At 41.2% G+C, this 21,639-nt stretch overlaps 4 protein-coding genes across 7 annotated transcripts in view; 2 read left to right on the forward strand and 2 right to left on the reverse strand.

Annotated features, from left to right (window-relative positions):
• The window catches only part of esamb (endothelial cell adhesion molecule b), a 56,207-nt gene extending 53,552 nt beyond the window's left edge, over positions 1-2,655 (forward strand). For all 3 annotated transcript variants that reach the window (XM_078929368.1, XM_004075591.5, XM_078929369.1), the window contains exons 5-7: positions 501-623; positions 704-833; positions 1,495-2,655. In XM_078929368.1, the coding sequence (XP_078785494.1) occupies positions 501-623; positions 704-833; positions 1,495-1,966 (725 nt within the window). In that variant the 3' untranslated portion in view covers positions 1,967-2,655. The remainder of the gene's footprint in view (positions 1-500; positions 624-703; positions 834-1,494) is intronic.
• An 11-nt stretch (positions 2,656-2,666) lies between these two features.
• acad8 (acyl-CoA dehydrogenase family, member 8) lies at positions 2,667-9,939 on the reverse strand. The gene is made up of 11 exons (XM_004075345.5): positions 9,779-9,939; positions 8,879-8,979; positions 8,455-8,624; positions 8,066-8,175; positions 6,564-6,640; positions 6,351-6,488; positions 6,128-6,263; positions 4,576-4,673; positions 4,334-4,486; positions 3,857-3,959; positions 2,667-3,783 (listed from the first exon to the last, which is right to left on the reverse strand). Exons 1-11 carry the CDS (start codon positions 9,894-9,896, stop codon positions 3,728-3,730), a joined length of 1,260 nt encoding a protein of 419 aa, XP_004075393.1. The 5' UTR covers positions 9,897-9,939; the 3' UTR covers positions 2,667-3,727.
• Positions 9,940-10,089: 150 nt separating this feature from the next.
• On the forward strand, positions 10,090-11,943 carry thyn1 (thymocyte nuclear protein 1). 2 transcript variants are annotated; one of them, XM_004075344.5, is made up of 8 exons: positions 10,090-10,225; positions 10,629-10,684; positions 10,809-10,972; positions 11,053-11,121; positions 11,261-11,353; positions 11,422-11,517; positions 11,589-11,739; positions 11,809-11,943. In XM_004075344.5, the coding sequence occupies exons 2-8, from the start codon at positions 10,636-10,638 to the stop codon at positions 11,853-11,855; spliced, it is 669 nt and encodes a 222-aa protein (XP_004075392.1). In that variant the 5' UTR covers positions 10,090-10,225; positions 10,629-10,635; the 3' UTR covers positions 11,856-11,943. The 2 variants fall into 2 exon arrangements, with proteins under 2 accessions (XP_004075392.1, XP_078785496.1); XM_078929370.1 differs by lacking the exon at positions 10,090-10,225 and adding an exon at positions 10,429-10,533.
• A 1,110-nt stretch (positions 11,944-13,053) lies between these two features.
• Positions 13,054-21,408, reverse strand: vps26b (VPS26, retromer complex component B). Its single transcript, XM_004075343.5, has 6 exons — positions 20,631-21,408; positions 16,292-16,448; positions 15,978-16,142; positions 14,794-14,969; positions 14,245-14,387; positions 13,054-14,123 (listed from the first exon to the last, which is right to left on the reverse strand). The coding sequence occupies exons 1-6, from the start codon at positions 20,851-20,853 to the stop codon at positions 13,986-13,988; spliced, it is 1,002 nt and encodes a 333-aa protein (XP_004075391.1). The 5' UTR covers positions 20,854-21,408; the 3' UTR covers positions 13,054-13,985.
• Between the last annotated feature and the right edge of the window lie 231 nt (positions 21,409-21,639).

The following is a 21,639-nucleotide window of genomic DNA, read 5'->3' on the forward strand; positions in this document are numbered from 1 at the left end:
TCCCCCGTGTTGCATTACTTCTCCCGCTTAGAAGATTGATTCGGTGCAGAGGGCAACAGACAACACAAACACAACACCAGGCTGACCGAAACAACACATTTGGAAACGGCAAACACCGCGTTTGGTTATTGTTGCCGCAGAAGCAGGAGCCCATCGGATGACGACATGCGTCTGTGCCGTGGAAGATTGGATTTCAGTGGATTTGTTGGGATGAGTCCCTCCCAATATTTATTTCTTTTTCCACAGCATGTCTGCAAGGCAGGATTTTTAACAAATAGTGCGGCAAATGTGAGCGCCGTCGCTGCTGTGTCATGACTAGCAGTGATAAAAGTATTTTTAAAAAGCACCTAGAGATCCTTCAGCACGCCAAAATAAAAGCCCTAGACGCAAACTTTTTGGGTGCAGAAAGTTACACCACTGCTGTATTTCTGTGCTGTTTCTTCCTCTAACTGTAATGAGACGTGTCTGCAAAGTGTGTGGAACTGTGTGCTTCTCTGCAGACGAGCGGCATGGCACCCTCAGGCTGAGCAACCTCACCAAAAGCATGTCAGGGAAGTACATCTGCAGAGCCAGCAACACGGCCGGCTCCGACAGCTGCTCCATTAACCTGGAGGTCATCACCTGTACGTCCCCCCACCCTTCACAAACGGCTGCCCCTTCACTGCCTGCACCATCTGTGTCTCAGTGTTGTTGTGTGTCTCAGCTTCCAATGCAGGCGTGATCGCAGCAGCCACCCTGGGCTCGGTGGTGGGACTGGTCGCCATGGTGCTGCTCTTCATCTTTTTACTGAAGAGGAGACAGGACTCGGAGGAGGAGATGTCCAATGAGATCAAGTGAGAGCTTTGGACTTTATTGTTCTGTTTTTTGTTTTTTTTCTAGAGCAGATGCTTCGGAACCGGAACCTGGATGACACTCACTTTCCATTTTTAACATGTTCTTAAAATATTTTCTAATGATGGAGGTCACTTAAAGAAAATGAAACTTAAAATTGCGTTTTTGGGTATTTCTTTACTTAAATCATTGTGGATCAGGAGCAGATGAAAAAATGACATTAGAAAAAGCTTTTAAGTGGGATCTAGAAGCTAGAGCCAGAAGCTCCCTGCTCTGATGCATCCACTTGCAGACAAAGAGATCCGTGTACGTCTTTGTTTTCCTCGTCCGAGCTGGAATCTGGACAGCTCCGATAATACTCGCCATTTTTGTTGCACCATTGTTAGGTTGGGGTTGTGAGGGGCTATAAGCCAGCGGGAGAACATGTAAGAACATGTATGATGAAAAGGGGGCGTGTTTAGTCTGTGCCAATGGTCCCGCCCACAACAAAGGTGAATTTCTAATGAACTCCTGCCGCTCTGCAGAAACTGTTTTAAAAAAAATGAAACTTTTGGCCCAAAATGGCATAATCATAAATAAAAGTCCACTGGGAACATTTTTAAAATAAATCAAAAGATGATTGGAGTTGGACTTTAGAATGAAATCTGTTTTTTTTCTCCTCAGAGAAGACGCTCAGGCGCCAAAGAGAGTGTCGTGGGCAAAGAGCAACACCGGCTCCGACAACGTGTCCAAAAATGGCACGCTGTCCTCCATAGCCACCAGCCCCCACTCACGAGACCCCCATCCGCCCAACTTCCAGTACCCTTACTCCCCCATGTCGGCGTCAGACACGGGGTCGGTGATCAACGCCTACCAGCTGCGGCCCGGGGAGCCCAACACCTTACAGGGGCTGCCGGGCTACAACGTTGGCGGCACGCCCACCCGGAAACACAAGAGGCCCCCCACTGCAAACGGGGGTCCTCCGCAGGTCCTGAGGAGCCCTGCGGTCAGCGTCCCTAAAAGAACTGAGGGGGCTCAGCCTCAGGTGCCGCCTCCCCTCTGCGTGTCCCCGCAGATCAGCTCCTCCACCCTGACGCGCATGGGGGCGGTGGCGGTCATGGTGCCCGCTCAGAGCCAGGCGGGCTCGCTGGTGTAGCAGAAACTGCAAAGAATTCAGAGCAGATGGGCATGAGCAGACCCCCCCTGGCAGCAGGACGTCATTATGGAGGGTTTGGGCTTCATTCAGACATTTGTTTTACTGAAGACATTTACGTGTGGTTTTGTTTTTTTGTTTTCCAATGCTGCATTCATGTTCACATAAGAGAAGTCTATTTTTATTTACACCTTTCATTTGAAGGCGTCCGTTTAACCATCATTTACTTCACAAAGTGTTTCATCATTTAAATGAAGTTGTTTTTCTGACTTGCAGAGTTTTTGAACTTTCTTCACTTCACCTGGCTGTGGCGCTTCAGTTTTCCACGTTATTTCTGATCAAAACCATCTTTGATGCTGTGGTAACCGTGAGGACATTCTCCAGTAATCTACCTATGTGGAGCTGGAATGTAACTTTAAGTAGTGGATGTGAACCTTGGAGAGGTTTTCTCTTTAGCTGCTTGATTTAAACTGCAAACATGGTGCCGTGTTTTTTTTAAATTTTATGTTTGGACTGCAGAAAATCCTCATCAGCCAGTGAGTTTTCCTCCAATTGTTCTCCTGCATTCTGAGAAGAACACAGCCGTGACATGTGGACATGGAAAAGAGAACACGGAACTACTTTTCCTGCAGATTTGACTTTTGAATAAAGTGTTCTGGAAGTGTTTATCCAAGAATATGTGTAAAAACAAACTGCTGATTCATTTAGGGGGGAACTGGTTTATTTGGAAGAGTTGTAGAAACAAAACAAAAGGCACAAACCACAGAAATGAATGTATTTCTATTTTACTGCTGAGTAAAGGATCTCAAATCAGACTAAAAGAAAGTACTTTCACAAGGCAGTAGGCATGGTATAAATGGGGTTAAAACAAACTAATGGAACATTCTAGAGTGCTTGATTGTTTGCATTAACTGCATATGAGAACTGGACTAAGTGACTCCTCCCCCAAACAGGAAGTACCTGCTGGTTCTAAGAAGCCATAATCCCATAGAGTTCTGTAGAGAAATAAGCAGCTGTTACTCAGTCATTCTATTGGTCAGAAGAAACATTCTTGCTCTGACGTCGATAGTTCTATTTTTTTTCTATAGGTATTTAAGATATAAACTGGCCAATCAGAGGCATCAATAAAATTATGTGTTCTCATATCGAACATCTGGCAGTCAAGTGGTAGGGGGGGTGGACTCCAAACAAGCTCACTCCTGACATGTGAGAGTGGTTGCCATAGAAACGTCGACTCAGACCGACTTGAATCCCTGCTTACTGATGTCTGGTTCTAACATGTCGATGTCCGCATCGCAAACAAATGGCGACAGAATTGAGTTCACTTGGTTGGAACCGGCAGTAAGCCATTTTCTACGGGTGACATCACACTCACTCGGCCCAGTTCTCATACACAGTCGATGCTTGTGTTCGCATGGGTAAAGTGTTGATGCTGCAGCGGCAAAGATGCTTTCAGCAGAAGAGCCTGAGAGGTAAACGTCCAACAGCTGAAGCATCAGCGCTCATTCGAACAGTCTGATCAGGATTCGGCTGCATGGTTTGTAGAGAACAAAATGCCATTTTTAGAAGTAGAATCTATATATGTGATTATGGTTCTGTTTGTCTAAAGTCCTGTTTCTCCTCGAAAAGTCCAACAGTCCTTTGCTTACTTCAACCATGTTGAATCCCAGAAATCACGTCAACCAATAAACACAAAGTGACCACATTTGAAGAAAAACTATGATGCTGAAGGAAAGGTTCTGGTGATCCAGGAGAAGAGATTCATCAGGATTCCATCAGCAGATTTCTGGAGATGATCATCCTCATCACCTCGTTGGTTCCTACACAGATCCAAAGAAGCCGTCTTAGTTCTAAATATGGCCGTTATTTTGACAAAAAGGAGGACAAACTGACCCTCTAGGATCTGGTGGACTCTGATGTCACGCACAAACTGCTGCACGGCGTAGTCCTTCAGGTAACCGTAGCCGCCGTGCATCTGAAGGGCCTGGTTGCAGATCTATAAGATAAGAACAAATCAGTTTTGTTTCTCTAATGGATACTTTTTTATCTTCTGAGCTATAGGAAAATGAGTCAAGACTCTGGAGAATGAACAGTAGGCAAATCGTCTGAAGGCAGAGCTGCACACATGAGCAGCCCAGCTGGTCATGCTTCAGCAGGGTTTCAGATGTGAGCCTGTCAGATCAACCTGCATGCAACTGACAAGCAGTGATGTTTGCATCCCTGCAGGAGGCGGAATGAGGAAGATATTAGCATACACAACACAGAGGAAGAAGAGAAGCATCCTGAGTCCGAGCACGTCCGCTTTGATTTTCCAGAAAAGCTTCAAGAGGATTTTATCACATGTTTGTGGTCAAATAAACTTTCACTGACATTAAAACACTCGTCTGTCACAAAGAGCTTGGCCATGGAGCAGAGGGAAACGGCGTCGGGATGGTTCGTCTGTAGAGCCTTTGCAGCTTCCCGCACCAGAAGACGAGACGCCACCAACTTAGTGGCCATTTCTGCCAGTTTAAACTGAAGATACTAAAACCAAAAAGAGAAAAAGGTTAAGGACAGACACACAACTCTGTCCAATTTGGATTGAATTAATAAAAAATAAACTCTGGTCTGACCTGGTTGTTGGCGAGCGCCTCTCCAAACTGCTTCCGCACCAGCAGGTGATCCCTCGCCAACAACAAGCTGGCATGCGCCGCCCCAAGAGAACAGGAAGCTGTGACGAGTGGGTTTCAAACGTGAAACGTCTTTGTAAAAACATCAACCATAACTGTCTTGATAAAAAAGAAAAACCAAACTGTGTACGGAGAACCGCTAAGACTATTGGTCATGCTTAAACCACCTCAGGACTTTGATACAATCTGCACACAATTTATGCAAAAATCTTAAAACCATGAAGTTCTCCAAAGATGCACTGGAGACTTTTTATCCAACATAGTTGAACTTGGACCAGTTTTCTTTTTTTTTTTAGCTTTAGAGCAAAAATGTGAGAAAAATTGAAAAACTGTAAACATTACATACAGTCCATATTACATCCATATAAGATAATTTATCTTTTTAATTTACTTTAGAAGAAAAACAGCAATTCTTTGCATAAAAGGCTGCATTGGGTTCTGTTTACTCTCTTATTCACCTGTGGAGGTTAAAAGGTTACTTATTTGTTAATAAATAATCAAATAAATTAAAACAAATATGTTTTAATTGTGGATGTGTGAGTACGTTTTGTCAAAACCTTGTTCTATTCTATTAATGTCCGTTCTTGTGCGTTTATCAATTCATTTCTCAATTTTAACACTACATACAAATGTGAAATAAAAGGAGCTAAAGACTTAATTTGCCCCCTTGTGGGTGCTAGTGTAATGACACTAAGTACTGAATACTGCAGGAGGGTTTCCAACTCAATCCCCCCCGCCCACCTATTGCTAATTAGCTGGAGAATTTTGTCAATAAAAAAGGTACAGGGCCATAATTTGACACCCAAAATACTGAAAATGTTAAAGTTTATGATGCTTTTGCTGGGAAAGAAAAGTTTTTAACCATATCATGTATAAACAAAACATTATTTCATTTTTCTTTATAGCAAGAGAATAATAAGTATTATTAATAATTGATACTTTCTTTATCCCACAATTGGGAAATTCTTCTCCGCATTTTGACCCATCCCCTGGGGGAAGCGGTGAGCTGCAGGCTGGACGCGCTCGGGGGGGGCGACGGCTGGCTGGGGAGAGCGGGGATCAAACCGCCGACCCTTCGGTTGTTGGACGACCTGCTCTACCGCCTGAGCTAAACTGCCGTAAAAATCGATTTGAAAGGAAATTACTGCAGATTTGCATCATTATACCTTTAAAATTACATTTAGAAAATGAAGACAGGACAGGAGAAATGAGTTTTTGAAAGCACCTCGTAGGAGCACAAACGTTTTTCCATCTTTAAAAACACTGTCATTATTATAGTTCTCTAAATGCTCAAGTAGTCTGGAATCAAAAACATTTTTGTAAATACACAAACAGGAATACAAACACCCTGTTTGCTAATTGAGAAATAATAATAATAATGTTAATGAGAATTGATATATTCGTCCTTTTTGTTAATCCTAAAAAATGTTTAACTTGAAAATGGTATAAACCTTTTGGTCAACTTTTGATTAAAAAAAAGTGTTTTTCTGCTCACCAATGTTAATTCGACCTCCATTCAGACCTTTCATGGCAATGTTGAAGCCCTGTCCTTCCTCGCCGAGCCGGTTGGTCACTGGAACTTCACAGTCCTCAAAGATCACCGCCCTGGTGGGCTGAGAGTTCCAGCCCACCTAAACAACAGGCCGGACAACAGCTGTGTGAGCGTCCGCCATCTAGTGGTGACTTCATTTATTACAACCAGCGGATCAAGGAGGAACCTTCTTCTCCTTTTTGCCGAAGCTGAGGCCTGGCGTTCCCTTCTCCACCACCAAGCAGGAGATGCCTTTAGGTCCTTTCACTCCTGTTCTGCACATAACAACATACACGTCTGTGTCTCCTCCTCCGCTGATGAAGGCCTAAAAGAGAAGCAGAATAAGAATAGTTTCTCTCACCAAAAGCTTTTTATTAGGCCTGAAACAGCTTTGGATTACCTTTGAGCCATTTAGGATGTAGTGGTCGCCCTTCTTCTGTGCCGATGTGAGGAGGGAGGCGGCATCACTCCCACTGCCTAAAGTAAAACATCATGGCTTTCTTAAAATGCAACTTTATTTCTTAAACCCCTTTCCTGTTGCACATAACCTTAATGTGCTTTACATAAAGTCTATAAAATTAGTTTTGTTTTAATTGACAAAGATAACACAGCAGCAGCAACAAAAGGAGGTGTAAACATATTTAAAAGCTAAGTTAAAAAAGGCAAGTTTGAAGCTTTTTCTTTAATCTCCGATCTTCTTTTAATCGATTTAATCGATTTTTAAAGCCTCGCCATGTGACCACCAGTAGACCTGCACCTGAGGACCAGAGGGCTCTGGGAGCATCATAAAATGCATTTCTGTTCAAAAGAATAAAAGAAAGCAGGGCTGCACGATATGAAGAAAACTCGCGATATGCGATATCAGTGATTAATATTGCGATAACGATATAATTTGCGGTATATAAACAATTAGCAAAACAACCAAAAATATTATTCCCATTCCATTACAACAGCTTAAAAATTATACGACAAATGACCCTTGTTGACGTAGGAGGCGAACATACAACATAATAGGGGGCCATCCGATTAGTTAACAACGTGAAGGGGTCCATCTGATTGGTCAAATGCAGAAAGGGATTCTTTCAATCCATTAAACACTTCAAGCTGCTATAAGATTGTTTGGCCACATCTAAGGTAACCATTTATTGCAAATTTGCTGTCTTTTGCGATATGCATATTGCACAGCTTGATATTGCGATAACGATAAATTTGCGGTATATTATGCAGGCCTAAAAGAAAGGAGGTCCAAGTCATCATCTGACCTTTATGAACTAAAAAAAGAATCTTAATATTGATCCTACAGCCGACTGATAGGCAGTGCAGACATGTCTCGGTCTTTCTGGTCCTGGTTAAGAGGCGTGCAGCCAAGTTTAAACAAGCTGCAGCTCATTTATAGGATTTTTCCAGCAGAAAGAACAATAATTTATTCTAGAAGTTGATGAGGTCATATTTCAGCTCTGGCTCTGGAGAGAAAGGCTCTAACTGAGGGTCTATGATGGTAAAATGCAGTCTTCCTAACAGTGTGCTTCAACAAAAACGTATTTTATACATCATTGTCTATAAAAAGTATTCACTTTGTGCGGCGTCATGGGCTGTGTGGGTTGATTTTCATTTGAATTTCTGTGCCTGTTTTTTTATTTTAAGCTTTGAGCTGCTCAAAACATGATAAGTGCTTTTTATAAATAAAGTTTGATTGGATTTGAATTGATCTGAAGTCCCACTGAGGTTTCTGACAGCATCACACACATCCAGGTTATGAAGCCGACGGATGAAACTGGACGGGCTTTTCCTTTTCTCAGCATCAGCACCAAACATTTGAAGAAGAAAAAAAACTGGATCTTTGTGAGCAAAACTCCAACCGGGCCCCGCCTTGGATTCCGATTTGGTTCCCTGCTAACTGACCTGGTTCCGTGAGACAGTAGGATGCAAACTTTTCCATGGAACAGAGGTCGGGACAGAACTTCTCCCTCTGCTCATTGTTGCCGAAGGTGTCAATCATCCAGGCGCACATGCTGAGGAGAAAAGTAAACGAGATAGTTTTATTTTAGATATTTGGGAGCTGAGCAACCCAGCATCTAAGACGAATTCATCCAGATGACTTTGCCTCTAAGTTGAGGCATAGCAACTGGATTTAAAGTCAAGTCAAAGAAACGTTTTGCCGTGGCGAAACGTTTCAAGGAAGAAGACTTTAAATCCAGTTGCTATGACTCAACTTGAAGACGAGCATCCATTCATTTTTGAAATTAATTAAGGTTTTTTGGGAGGATTCCTCTGAAATTTGAACGGCGTACTTGTGGATGCTGATGTAAGCTGTGGTGCTCACACATCCGGTGGACAACGCCTCGAAGATGATGGACGTGTCCAGTCGAGAAAGGCCCGATCCCCCGACGTCCGGCTGAACGTAGATCCCACCGAATCCCAACTGGGCCGCTTTCCGCATCGTCTCCACGGGGAAGATTTCCTGCGGGAAACAAATGTAAGACAGAGTTCATTAAACAACACTGGACAGTGCGTCTCGAAAACAACACAAAGGGCTTTTTTCATTAACAACACTGAACCGAAAATAAATTAATGTGACTGGAAAAATTCTTAAAATCTAAAGCTGACAGTCGGTCCACCAGTATCCCTGTGGTGCTTTCTAAAGATGCTGAAAAGCGGCACAAATTACATTTTTACTTTATATTCTGATACTATTTCACTCGCTCCAATGCAAACCTTTTGGTCCCAGTCCGCCATGTGTGGAGCCATTTCATTGGCTGCAAAGTCAAAGGCCACTTTCTGAAACTCTTTCTGTTCATCTGTGAGTCCATGAGAGGCTGTGGACAGAAAAACATGTCAAGTTTTACATACAGAAATCAGTTTGGGATTTGGTTTGTCTGCAGGATTACTGGTTGAATGGAGAGGGTGGGCAAATACTTTAGCTAGCAGGAGGCTTTGAAACGATTCCTTTTAATAGTTGGATTCATATTGGTTCATTTTGAACGATCCAATTCATTGAACTAAAATGGATCCAGGACATCTTTAGCCAAAAATTCAACCAGTGTGACTCATGACTACCTGGGTAGTGAACAGTGCAGGTGAAGTTTTCCAGATTCCTTGTATTTCTTGCGCGATTATTAAGTGTAGAAAATATGTGTAAAAATAAACAAGTAAACAAGAATGAATGACATATGTATTCACAATTGTATGATGGTATGCGTTGATTTGATAAACAACTTGCATCAGACATTGATCTGGTTGGATTGTAGATAAATAACTCCAATTTATCATTGATTAAGATTGATTCATTGATTTAGATGCTTTATAATAGATGACATTAAAAAGAAACCATAAAACTGCAGTCTTTGGTTTTGTAATGATTCTTTTCCGGTCTCCAAAAGGCGGCGCAAAGAGGGGCGTGAAGCATAATCTGTCCCCGGACTGGAGGACTACAGACAGACTAACCAATGACAGTCAGCTGACCTCTAAAAGCCTGAGCATTGCAGCTTCGGTTATACAAATCTCACGTTGTGCTGAATAATATATTGGCGAGTTAGCTAACAAAAGTTACAGACATGTACATTACTGTTCAGACTAAGACGTGGTGGAACCAAACGACTTGTTTCTGATACTTACGGTCGATGCATGAAACGATTCCCCGCCTCTGTGAGCTTCTAGAGGATACTACAGAGTTGTTTCGACAGAAAGTGGAGCCTATTCTGGCAATTCTTGACAGTGGTCCTACAACGGCCATGTTTACCTCTGGTGACGTAACAGAATTGGGGCTGCTGGGTATTGTAGTTACGCAAGAGTCATCTTCTCAGAATGACTGCAGCTTTTACTGTACATTTAGTCCAAAGTGGCGATGAAATTAGTTTTGTGATTAAATTAATGTCTGAGTCAAGGAAAACAACAATATTTTATAGCTGTAATTACCTATTTAGGACCAAAACAATCACGCATGCGCAGTTTATCACTACGAGAGAAGCCGGTGAGTTAATCGAGCGCACCTTACCCATGTTTCAGTCACGTGTCGCTAGATTCTCGCGCCGAATTGTTTGAACATCATCGCGTACTGTAAAGGTAAGACTCAGCCAATTTTTAAAATTATTAATCCACAAAGCAAAGCGTTTTTGAAAAGTTTATAGATTTATTGTACCACTCGCCACGTGACGTTTAAAATATCGTTGTTGGTTTTTTTTTTTAAGATTAAATAAAGACACTCATTTCCTTCCCCTTTTTATCCCTCCTGACAATCTATAAATGGCTTAAGTTTTTTACTCTAACAATTGCTTAATAGTTTAAAAGGTGCTGCTGGAAGGTTGAACAAGCAAAAAGTGCCGTTAAATAAATGTTTCCTGGCTAAATAAATGGCAATAACACCATGAAATGTACTTGTTTGACAAAATATTTGCATATTGAGGATGTTATTTCACACAGTAAGATCTTTCATTTTAAAGTAGCTGTCAAACTTTTTTCTGTGCAGGTGAGAGATGCCGCCAAACAAAAAAGCCAAAGTGAGGAAAGAAACTACAAGTTCAGGTGAGCAAATCAAAGTAACACTTAAAGATCCATTAAAACATTAGAGAAAGAAAAAAAAATCAATATTTGCTTTATTAAAATGTCGCGTTTATCAGAAATTCTCTTTATTGTGTTGGTCTGACAGATGACAGCAGTGATGAGGGGAAGGCCTCTGCTTTCAACAAGAAGAAGAAAGCTGCAACTCCTGCTAGGAAAAGAGAAAAAGGCTCCTCTGATTCTCCAACTTACAGCCACTGGTTGATGAAGTCTGAGCCTGAAAGTCGCTTTCAGAACGGCATTGATCTAAAGGTACAAATAAGCCCTCAGATTTTCTTTTTTTCTTTCTTTCTTTGAATTGTAAAACCAGCAGGACTTCATTTGCTCTGCAGTTTGGCATTGAGGACCTCAAGGCTCAACCTGAGCAGACTGCATGCTGGGATGGAGTTCGCAATTATCAGGTAAAAATGGTCACAAGAGAACTTAGAGACAAAGGCAATCTCTGGAATGCAAAAGCTTCTTCTCATCCTGATGAGACTTGAAGTTTTTTTTTATTTTTGCTTGTGGAAAAGAGTTGCTGTCTTCATCTATTTCACGCAGGCTCGCAATTTCATGAGGCAGATGAAAGTGGGCCAACGGGCTTTCTTTTACCACAGCAACTGCAAAGAACCAGGGGTGGCGGGGCTCATGAAGGTGAGTCATCCTTCCCATCAAAAACAAACCCATCTTCCTCCCTGAAGCGCATCTGTGTCCTGATCCAGATAGTGAAGGAGGCGTACGTGGACCACACTCAGTTTGACAGGAAGGATCCCCACTATGATGCAGCCAGCAACCCAGGCAGCCCCAAGTGGAGCATGGTATCAAAAATCAAACAGACTATATGTGGTGATGGTGGAGCCGCACAGCTGATTTTTGCCTCCTGTTGCAGGTGGACGTTCAGTATCAAAGGATGACGAGGCGTTTTCTTCCGCTGTCCGAGCTGAAGCGGTACCACCTGCAGCATCGTGACAGCGGAGGGCCGCTGAAGAACCTGGCCCTTTTTACCAAACCGAGGCTCTCGGTTCAACCCCTCACCGCTGGTATGTGGGAACCCTTTGCTCCTATATGCCACATATTCTGGCTGTAATCTGGTTTTCATGCCCCCACAGAAGAGTTTGACTTCATCCTGAGCCTGGAGGACAAAAAGCCGCTGTGATCAACCCGTCCTGTGAACAACCCGTCCTGTGAACTTTTAATCATCTATAAGTCGTATTTCTGTATTAATAAAGGTTTTTATGTCTAAAGTTTCTTGTTTTGTTCTCAAACTAGCTGTTTTTGAGTAGAAATCAAATCCTGACCACTGTCAGGAGGGAAAAGCAGACTACAGGTAATTTAAGATGTGTGATGCAGAGGCTGGATGTCTTATTGCTCCACAGAAGGAGGGAAAAATAACTTTACAGTAGTTGTAAAATAAAAATAAAAAAGGAGCTTCTCTCATCATAAATGGTGCTCTTCACAAAGCTCTAAAGTGGAGTCGCTTTATATGAAGTGCTGAAGAAGCAAGTATGATCATAAAGTGGATCTCACTCATCTGAGGAAGACTCGTGCAGTTCTGCCACACATGGCTGGACATCTTTGTTTTATAATCTATATCCTTGATAACCCTTTTGCTATCCTGGACACTTTGAAATTGGGAGTTGGGTCATTTAGACCCATTAGACTGTGCGCTGAACCTTTTTTCTTCAATGATTTGTACACCTCACTGGTGTTCATGGATTGCATGAAATCTTTCCACCTTTATCATGGTAGGAATAACATCTCAATGGAAGGGTGGGGGTCATAGGAAAGCACAAGGGTTAAACCAAAATCAAAAAGGACAATGTTTCTGCAGAGTGGCAGTAGTTCATTACAAATGTGCCTCAGAATTGTGGGCGGGACCACTAACGTGGAGCAAAACCGCCCCCCTTCCCCTCTCCTTTGTTAAGACCCACCTGGTGTGTTTTCTACATCACAAACTCTTTTTCAAGCAGCCTTTTTTTTTTTCTCCTGCTCCTGATTCAGAATGATTTGAAGAAAGAAATCCTCAGAAATGCAGATTTAAGCTGAATTTTCTTTATGCATGCCCTCCATCGTCAGGAAAATGTCACAAGAACATGTTAAATAAAACACCAAAAACAGTTTCTAGTCTGAATGGATCTTTAAAAAACCTTTAACTTGTGTCTGGATCACATCTTTGCTGCACGAGTACCTAGATGTGGACAGTTTTGTTCTCGATTCTTAATTAGTTGAAGAGTTTAGATTCGATCCTCAGTGCCTTTCAGTATGTAATTACAAATTCACCTTCACGTTTCTCAGATTTGATCCCAAAGACAACTGTGATATACGTCACTCATGCATCGTTACACACAGAGCCGTTTTCTTCCATTTGGCATCAATTTATTGGACTTCTGGGAACAAAGACTGATTAGCACTTTGCAAAAGATATACTTATACTGTCATTTTTCTCTGGTTAAAAGACTAAAATCATGTTAGAGGCAGAAGGATTTCATTTGCTTAATACACATAGGCACAACTTTCAAGTCTCTAATAAAGAGGATATAGAGGACTCCATAGAATGAAACGTTAATACAAACACTGGACACAGACCTTCTCCTAACATCAGTGGAATGCCAAGGTAAAGCATGTGGACGGGAAAGGTCATTTTGTGAGTCTGTGCACCCAATAGTCAATGTATAGAAGCTTGAACAGGATAACGGGTTTAAATGATCTTATTTACAGCCTAAAAAATAAAATAAAATAAAAACAATATGTGGGATAATACTTTAATCCTCTCGCTCAATCAAAAACAAGAGTTTCCAGTTTCCACTTCTGATAACTTTGTGCAGACACAAATAAACAAAATAAAACACGCTAAGCGAGAAAAAAGCAAAGTAAGGTTAACTCCGATTTTTTTGTTTGTTTTGTGACAGTGTTAGAAACGCATTTAATAAACATGGAATGTATGAGATTCACTTGTTTCAAAGTCGTGATTTTAGAACAGTGAGATCAGAAATCAAGTAGTCTGATGAGCATCAGGAAGTGACTAAGTTAAAGAATGTAGGGTTTCATCATCTGACGGGACAGACTGCAGAAAGGTGATTAGCTTGATTCCCCTTAAAAAACACGCGACGGGAGCCGGACGCCATTCAGAATGCCTCATACAACCGGTTTCATAGTTCACACGCCGTCTCCGTTTGCGTGTCTCCCTTCCTTCATCAGCAGTGGCGGCTACATATGAAACGGCTGACTCGCCAGATACTGCAGGGGGTCGTGACCTGGATGCTGACGGGTCCTGAGGGCGGCAGCACTACCCGCTCTCTTCCTTGGCGGCCTGTTCCAGTGCGCTCTCGGAAGCGGCTGAGCCCTCGAACCTCTGGGAGGCGATGGCGGCCTGGTGGGACATGCTCTTCCTCACCACGTCTCCTTTCCTCCACAGTGTGATTTCCTGCAGACGGTAGATCCACACAGACGGATAATAAAAACCTGCTAGCTGCTTCCCAGGAGGAACAAAACCTAAAATGTAGGCAGAACGAGTAAATTAGGACACAAAGAGGTCTTGTTTTGACCTGCTGTTTGAAGTAGCGCCTCTCTTCCTCGTCGATCAGAACCAGGTTCAGGTAGTAGCGCACAGAGAACTTCTTGTTGATGTCTCGCATGGTGGGAGTCAGATCGTAACCAGCCAGAAATAGTCGGATTGGAATAGACTCGCCTGAGAAAGTCAGAGAAAAACCCACAGCTAAGCCTAGCTTCTAGGTCGCATTTTGTTTTGCAACAACCACTAGAGGGCAGGGTAGGTGTGTGTATCAGTGTTTGCTACTGACAGCAACTCAGAAGAAGAGCCGCTCTGCCCGTTTGGAAGCAGAGGATTCAACAGATGTCGTGATTTGAAGTGTTAAAAAGAATTTAGTTGACTTGTTAGCACGTTCTTTATGCTATGGTTATCAGAATAATTGTTCACGTATTATGTTGCAGACAAATTTCTCCGAAAAGCACGACTTGTATGGTTTTTTCATCTCCAACATGCGTTTTTTTGTTGTTGCTGTGACTTATAGTTCAACAAATACTGTAATAAAAACAAAACTAAACAACTAAAGATAGTTTTCCTTGACAAGTACCTCTGACTGGTGCTCCATCCATGATCTCATATTTGGCGATAGTGTCATTTTCGTGGTATACGCTCGGGCCGGTGCCTGTCGTTTCACGTTTGATGATGTCGATCTCCATGTGCTTGATCTTGATTCTCACCAGCAGAAAATAGATTTTTCCAACAATTACATCTTTTAGATGGTACCTGTTAAAAAATTGAGCACACAAGGACAGTTTAACACAATAGGAGGGTGGAAAAGGAAATCTACCAACGATAATGTCCAATATATAAAGTAGCTTCACATCTGCGTTAATTAAAAAAGAAAATCAATTCATTTGAAACCTTTCACACCGGAGATGTCGCTAGCAACACCTAAAAAACACACACACTTTGACGTACCTTAACTCTTCAATTGTTTCTGCGATCAACGCAAATCCACTGATTCTATCGCTGATCCAGAAATCCCGATAGTTGCGTAAACAGTTGAAGAGTTACGGGAGTCAAAAGACAAAACTGGAGCTGAAGCTCTGCTGTTACAAGTCTAAAGAAACTTGTGGCCATGTCTTAATGTTTAAACAAACAAAAAATAATATATTTCATTTAAATACTGCCACTTAATTTCAGGAAACCAACGAAAAATAGAAAAAATTCCTATTTTTGATCTGAAACAAAGTTTTGATGAAGACTAACAGTTGGGTTCAGAACAATTTAGGAGCTCAAGTTAAAGGTTTCTGTCCATCCTCAGTGTCTTCATGAACTGCTTAGAAAATCGTCTTCAGGACTAATCTGGTCTCAACATGTCAGAACTTTCATTTCTGAAGTGATGGTTAAAGAATTTCAAAGCATCTTTAGGTGCGACAGTTGTGTTTTCCTGCAGGGCTCGTGGAAAAAGGTTGGATCACTTATCCACCAGCTACACCATCAGCTCCACCCATTGGTGGATTTTCAAATGGAAATTTCAAACTAACTCTGTTTTAAACGTAAAGTTTAACAGGATCAACTTGAATGTTTTACAGAGCTGTAATTCCTAAACACTCGGAAAAATGACAGCTTTGTGACCATTGATGGCTCCAATTCTAAAGCTCAGAATTCCCACCTGTTCGGGTGTTTTTCAGTTCCATTAACATTTTCTGTTTGTTTCTATTATTCTTATAAAAACTAGCTGCTGACAAAAGACTACACTAAGATCTGCTGCTTCCTCATGAGACTCACTTGGATTTATTATACTCAAACTCAATGTGGAGACAGTCCTCGATGCCAACTTCCATTTTGATGGAGGAGTTGAGCTCTGGATAGGTGCTCAGGGTGTGGACCACAATGTCCATCTCCTTAGTGATGTCATTTAGTCTCCTAACCACGGTGGCCCGAAGAAAGTATCTGAAAAGTAAATAAATGACACGTGATTCAGCGTATGCACTTACTGAAAATATGACAGGTTGCAATGTTCCTTTTAGGTGCAGGTTAAAGAATGACTGCTGTCGTCAGGCATCTCGCTGCCCATAAAGTGTGTGAATGATCAAACTTGCCTTAGCTTGACATTCTGTCCTGTGTAGGACTCGTAGGGTTTCTCAACGTGAGTGAACTCGAAGTCGAAGCTCTGGGACTGAGTTATTTCACCAGGTCTCGCAAGATCCTTCACCAAAGAAACAAATTCATGGTGGTTTCCTCTGTCGTAATACAACTCTGGAAAGGCACAACGGAGAAGAAGAAGTGTTAGCTTTAAAGTTCAGCTAAGACATTTTACACTAAAAGGGATGAACTGATTCTATACGGCTACCATGGTTTTCTTAAAAAACAGAAACAGAATATAGAAGTGGGGATTTTCATTAGTGTGGAAAGAAGAGATTCATACTTTCATGCCAATTCTGCTTAGTGAGTTTTGATAGTGTGGCTTGCTGATTCGGATGTTTGATTCATTCCAAACTACGAATGAATGACATTTTCAAAAAGTCATCTATTTCTTTTAATAACAGTTTTGTTTAAATCTGAAATTGTGCTTATTTGTTTTAAAGTAAAACCCATACTTGTACGTTTACTGAACATTGTGAAAAATAATTTAATTCAATTTCTTCCATCCTTTTTTCTTAAAAACATAATTTATTTGTGCCATTTGCTTCCCCCCCCCCCTATCTCCTTTATCTAGCTCATTACTTTTTTTATGACTCAACCTAACTGGATACCATCTTGCACCTATTAATTCCTGATCACCTGATCAAGGTTTCTGATGCATATATTGGTAAGATTAGTAAATAAAACTTTAAATTCCCATCTGGTTAAATCGGGATCATCCTGCAAAATAGATTTCCTGCCAAAGTCAGCAAAAGTGTCCAGCAACAGCAGAAAAAGTCAGCAAACATGAAGCTTGTGGCATTTTCAGCCTGGTGAGTGTGCACGTCTGTATCTCGGCTGCTGCGTTCAATAAACAACTTCAGAACTGCTAGAAGACCATTAAAAAAAACAGCTAAATGCAGAGAAGTGATTCCCATACAGATGCATGAACAAGGAGGAAGAAAATGAAGGCTGCCTCAGGGATGATCATGTGGAAAATGCAGAGTGATTAAAATAACATTTAAATGCATCCATAAGTCTCCCAGACTAGTCTAGCATTAATGCATTTCACTGGCACAATGCAACCGTTTCTGAATCTTATCTGGGACTGATATCAAAGTTTATGTATTTGTACTGACATCGATATTGAAACATTTTAAATAATAACCTGCCCTAATTATCGTAGTTTTGCAAGTAGGGTTATACTTTTAAAAAAATAATTCCGCTAAAAACCAGAAGAAAGATTCATTCACCGGGCAGGATATATCGTACTCATGCAAACATGGTTAATGCAAACATTTACTCCATTTCAAAAAAAGATTGAATTTTTTCTTTTGGAAACTAAATCCAAAACCAATTTCTACCTTTTTAGCATGAACTTTGTCAGTAAAGAAAGTTGGAAATAGTGCTTTCATTGATGCACATCAATCAGAGAAGTGGGTCAGGGCTTTGGCAAACAGAGAGAAGCTACAATGAGGAGAGGAAGTCCTCGTCAGCTGCACAAGTAAGCAGTGAGTCACAGTCCAACACCAAAACACAAATGTAAAAGTCTAATGAAGTCAAATCGACCAGAAAAGAACTTATTTCACGTCATTCTGACACACAATTCATCATATTCATTGTTACTATTCATGTATTGGTCAGCAGCATCCCTCCCTGATCACATGACATCTCTCTAATCAGACTCCAGACCTTCAGGGGGAAGCAGCTTCATTTTGAAAATGAAAAAGCATTTATGGTGTTAGCTTTTGTTTTTAGTTATGCTACAGAAATGCTTGCATACAGGGCAAACATCCTGCAGGTGTTTCAGAACTGCAGCCCTACCTGCTGCTGATTACCTCCTTCTGGTGTATTTTTTTTTTCCAGTAAGACGCTACAATGACAGTTTAGTTGGAAAACATGCAGGACACCAGCCCTCTGAGGCCTGGAGTCTGACATGTGTGTCCTTAATTGTTTGGAAAAGACAAACATGAATACATTTAACACTACATTAGCCTATAATCTTCAATATTTTTGATATTTTCCCATTTACGATTGTGCTGAAAGACGACAAAGAACGTTATTGTGCCAACACAGGGATGGTGCCAGGAGCTGGGAACAGTTTTAGGAGCCATCTTGAAATATTATTTAAGATGAAGACAATAAATCTTTAGCATTTGATTAGTTAGGAAACTCATGTGACAAAACAAAACTGCAAACATACTATTTTACCAAAAGTATTCATGAACTCAGGAGTTACAGTCACTGCCATGGCCACAGGTGAATAAAGTGATGCTCCTGCACATGCAGACTGCTTCTAGAAACCTTTGTGAACCGATGGAGCGCTGAGCTCAGTCCAGTCCAGTGTGGTTCTAGAAAAGGATGCTTCTGCTCAACAAGTCCAGTCATTAAGGACACACTCCCATCATCCTTTGATCTATTTTCAAAGCATTCCCAGTGGTCCTTTAGTTACGATTGTCATTTTTAGCCACAATTAAAAAACCTGTGCTGTTTTCAAGGACATAGTTTCTGCAGAGCCACAGAAGTTCATTATAAATTCCCCTCTGAGATGTGGACAGGACTGCTGGAGTGGAGTAGGCCTTCCTATCAGACCTTTGTTAATATGCTCTCCTGCTAGCTGATAAATCCTCACAACACTGATCTAACATTAGCGGTGAAACAAAAATGGCGAGCAATGTCGGTGTTGTAGAGCCGTAAAGTTTTGTAGCTTGTGGCCCGCCGGTTGTAGTTTGTACGTAACTACATATCTGCTCCTGATTTAATACGATCTGTATAAAGAAATATTCAGAAATGCAGTTTTAATCTTAATTTTCTTTATATCTGTCTTCCATCATGAGAAAATGCTACAAGAACAGGTTGCAAACATGATTTCCATTGCAGTGGGTTTTTAAATCTCCACAATAGGTTCATATATATGGTGCAGCCAAACCATATACAACCGAGTGCAGTGCAAAGCTTTGTAAATCTGATGGAGAAATCTTGGCTTGGCAGCTGCCAGGAAAATGGAACTAGTCTGACAGCATTGTAACAAGCGTGTAGCCCCTTCCTGTTCCAACCTGCACACCACTGTGCAAAGCAAGTCATGGAGGAGAAGTTGGTTTGGGAGAACTTGACTGGCCTGGAGAGAACATTAACCTTAAACTGACAAAGGACCTTTGATGAATTACAGGACAGACTCAGAGTCTGACTTTAACACTCCACTCAACAGTAGAAGATTAGTCCAGCATTCCCATAAACGTTGTCCTGAACCCATCGAAAGCATTCCAAGAGGAGTTGAGGCATACTATAATATATATAATATATATAATACAAATGATACGCCACTCAAAAGTCCCACTCTGACTGTCTTTAGATCTATTGTAAAAGTGATCCCAGTGGTCTTTCAATTATGGTTATGCTGTTTTTATGCAAAAAATAAATAAATAAAAGACATTTTCTAGAACATAGTTTTTGCAGAGCGGCAGAAGTCCTTAGAATTCCACCTTTGAGTTTTGGGTGGGGCTGCTGGCGTGGATTATGCCCGCTCACACATCCCATCATCCATCTGTTTACATGTTCTCCCAGTAGGTCACAGCCCCTCACATCCCCAGCCTAATGGTGAGCAATATCAGAGCCAGATGCCAGCTCGGACGAGACAAAACAGAGGCGTCCGTGGATTTTATCATCCACAAGTGGATTCATCAGAATAAAGCAGAGCAAGGACCTTGTGGGCTGCCGTTTGTAGCTTCTACGTCGCAACTACAAACTTTTTTAAACTTCATTTTTTGTCACAACAACTCAAATTAAGAAACTCAGAAATTACATTTTAAGCTTAATTTTTCTTTATGCATGTCCTCCACAATGAGAAAACTGTCATAAGAACATGTTAAAACCTATTTTCATTGGAGTGGAGTGGGTACATTCTTTTAGGCTGTGTTTAGGAAGTGTACCTAAAGTTGCAGTCTTTTTTTTATAATCGCAACAAATGAACAATTACAGCATTTCAGAACAGTGCCTGTTAGTTCAAGCCTTTCTGCTTGTTAAAGATAATCCAGTTCCATCTTAGTTTATGTAAAAACCATGCTAGAAACATAGACATATTTCACATATTTAAACCATTTTCCTTTACCCGTTGCCTTCTATCCTATCCTTCCCAACAACAAACGAGAACAGGCATCATAGCTGTCACGTTTCCCTCCTCCATCCAACAAGACATTTCCATAACTCGATGACTTTAACCAAGTTTTCCACTTATGTCTGATCCTCTTCCTTCAGTTGGTGAACGAGTGTTTGAACACGTGTCTGTGCTGTGTGTGCATCGTCCGTCCATCCACTCACCTATTTGGCCGACGAATTCGATCTTGATGCCGTAGTGCTCCAACCTCTTTCCGGGGTTCTTCAGCGTGACATTCACCTTTCCACTGACGGTCTCGCCATCGTAGAAAAGAAAGTACTTGTCTTTCTTCCCATCCTCGGTTTTGTGTTCCACCTTCTTCCTCGTTTCAGCGTCATTCAAGACCACGTCGATTTCTGCACTTTGTCCAAAACTGAAGAAACTCATTATGACGCTTTTTCTACACGAGCTCTTATTGCATGAAGGTTGTCCTCCTTGTCGAATCTCCCCTCCAACTTGTTATCAAATTAAAGTGAAGAGCCCTAAATGCTTTAAACTATAGTATCACCAGAAACTAAAGGCCTGCCAGGGAGTGCGAGGCCAGTCGTTCTTCGAAGCGGAAAAATTATTATAAAGTGTTTCAAATAAAAAAAATAGGATTTATCACCGGGAAGAGCTCCTTCGGTTACATGCCCACACTCAGGAGAAACTAGAAGAACGACGGCGATAAGAAAAAGCTCATTCGTGCAGCAGAAAAATTAGCCGTTTCCTATCTTTTCGTTTTCCTTTTTTGAATTCACGGTTAAACTGTCCAAAAGAAAAAAGTCCTCGGAAAAAAAATAATTTACGGTAAACGTAATTTCTATTACATGTTTGTGCTCAAAAGGATAAGATAGAAAATGTTGTCAAAAGACCAAAGTGTAGCGTTAGCTTGCGCTATCTGTGTTGGCTAAAGTACTTCCGGGTGGTGTTTTTTCAAAATATGACCGGAAGTTTGTGTTTGTGCACGATTGTTTAAATATGTGTGTATAAAGCTTAAAGTAATAAATATACATGTTTTATGATTATTATTTGCTTGAATGTCATTAGAGCTATCTGATGAAATTCTTCCTTGAACCTTCTTCCAACACATTTATTAAAGAAACATCATATAATCCCACCATTTTATTATTATTTTTTACAGTTTGCTCTTTCAATCTAAAAGTTAATTTTTGTTTTGTCTTATTTTTGTAC

The sequence above is a fragment of the Oryzias latipes genome, chromosome 13 (assembly GCF_053564925.1).
Source record: "Oryzias latipes strain Hd-rR chromosome 13, Olatipes_Hd-rR_3.1".
NCBI lineage: Eukaryota > Metazoa > Chordata > Actinopteri > Beloniformes > Adrianichthyidae > Oryzias > Oryzias latipes.

What these genes read in the sequence shown, in the direction of transcription:
- acad8 (XM_004075345.5), bottom strand. Translation starts at nt 9,896, where the DNA reads ATGGCCGTTGTAGGACCACTGTCAAGAATTGCCAGAATAGGCTCCACT. An exon ending in AATCGTTTCATGCATCGACC is followed by an intron (nt 8,980 to 9,778) that starts GTAAGTATCAGA and finishes TTCTGTCCACAG; the next exon opens with CCTCTCATGGACTCACAGAT. An exon ending in TGGAGGTCGAATTAACATTG is followed by an intron (nt 4,674 to 6,127) that starts GTGAGCAGAAAA and finishes CACTCGTCACAG; the next exon opens with CTTCCTGTTCTCTTGGGGCG.
- thyn1 (XM_004075344.5), top strand. Translation starts at nt 10,636, where the DNA reads ATGCCGCCAAACAAAAAAGCCAAAGTGAGGAAAGAAACTACAAGTTCA. An exon ending in AGAACGGCATTGATCTAAAG is followed by an intron (nt 10,973 to 11,052) that starts GTACAAATAAGC and finishes TTTGCTCTGCAG; the next exon opens with TTTGGCATTGAGGACCTCAA. An exon ending in GCAGCCCCAAGTGGAGCATG is followed by an intron (nt 11,518 to 11,588) that starts GTATCAAAAATC and finishes CTCCTGTTGCAG; the next exon opens with GTGGACGTTCAGTATCAAAG.
- vps26b (XM_004075343.5), bottom strand. Translation starts at nt 20,853, where the DNA reads ATGAGTTTCTTCAGTTTTGGACAAAGTGCAGAAATCGACGTGGTCTTG. An exon ending in CGAATTCGTCGGCCAAATAG is followed by an intron (nt 16,449 to 20,630) that starts GTGAGTGGATGG and finishes GTGCCTTTCCAG; the next exon opens with AGTTGTATTACGACAGAGGA. An exon ending in GGATGGAGCACCAGTCAGAG is followed by an intron (nt 14,388 to 14,793) that starts GTACTTGTCAAG and finishes TGACTTTCTCAG; the next exon opens with GCGAGTCTATTCCAATCCGA.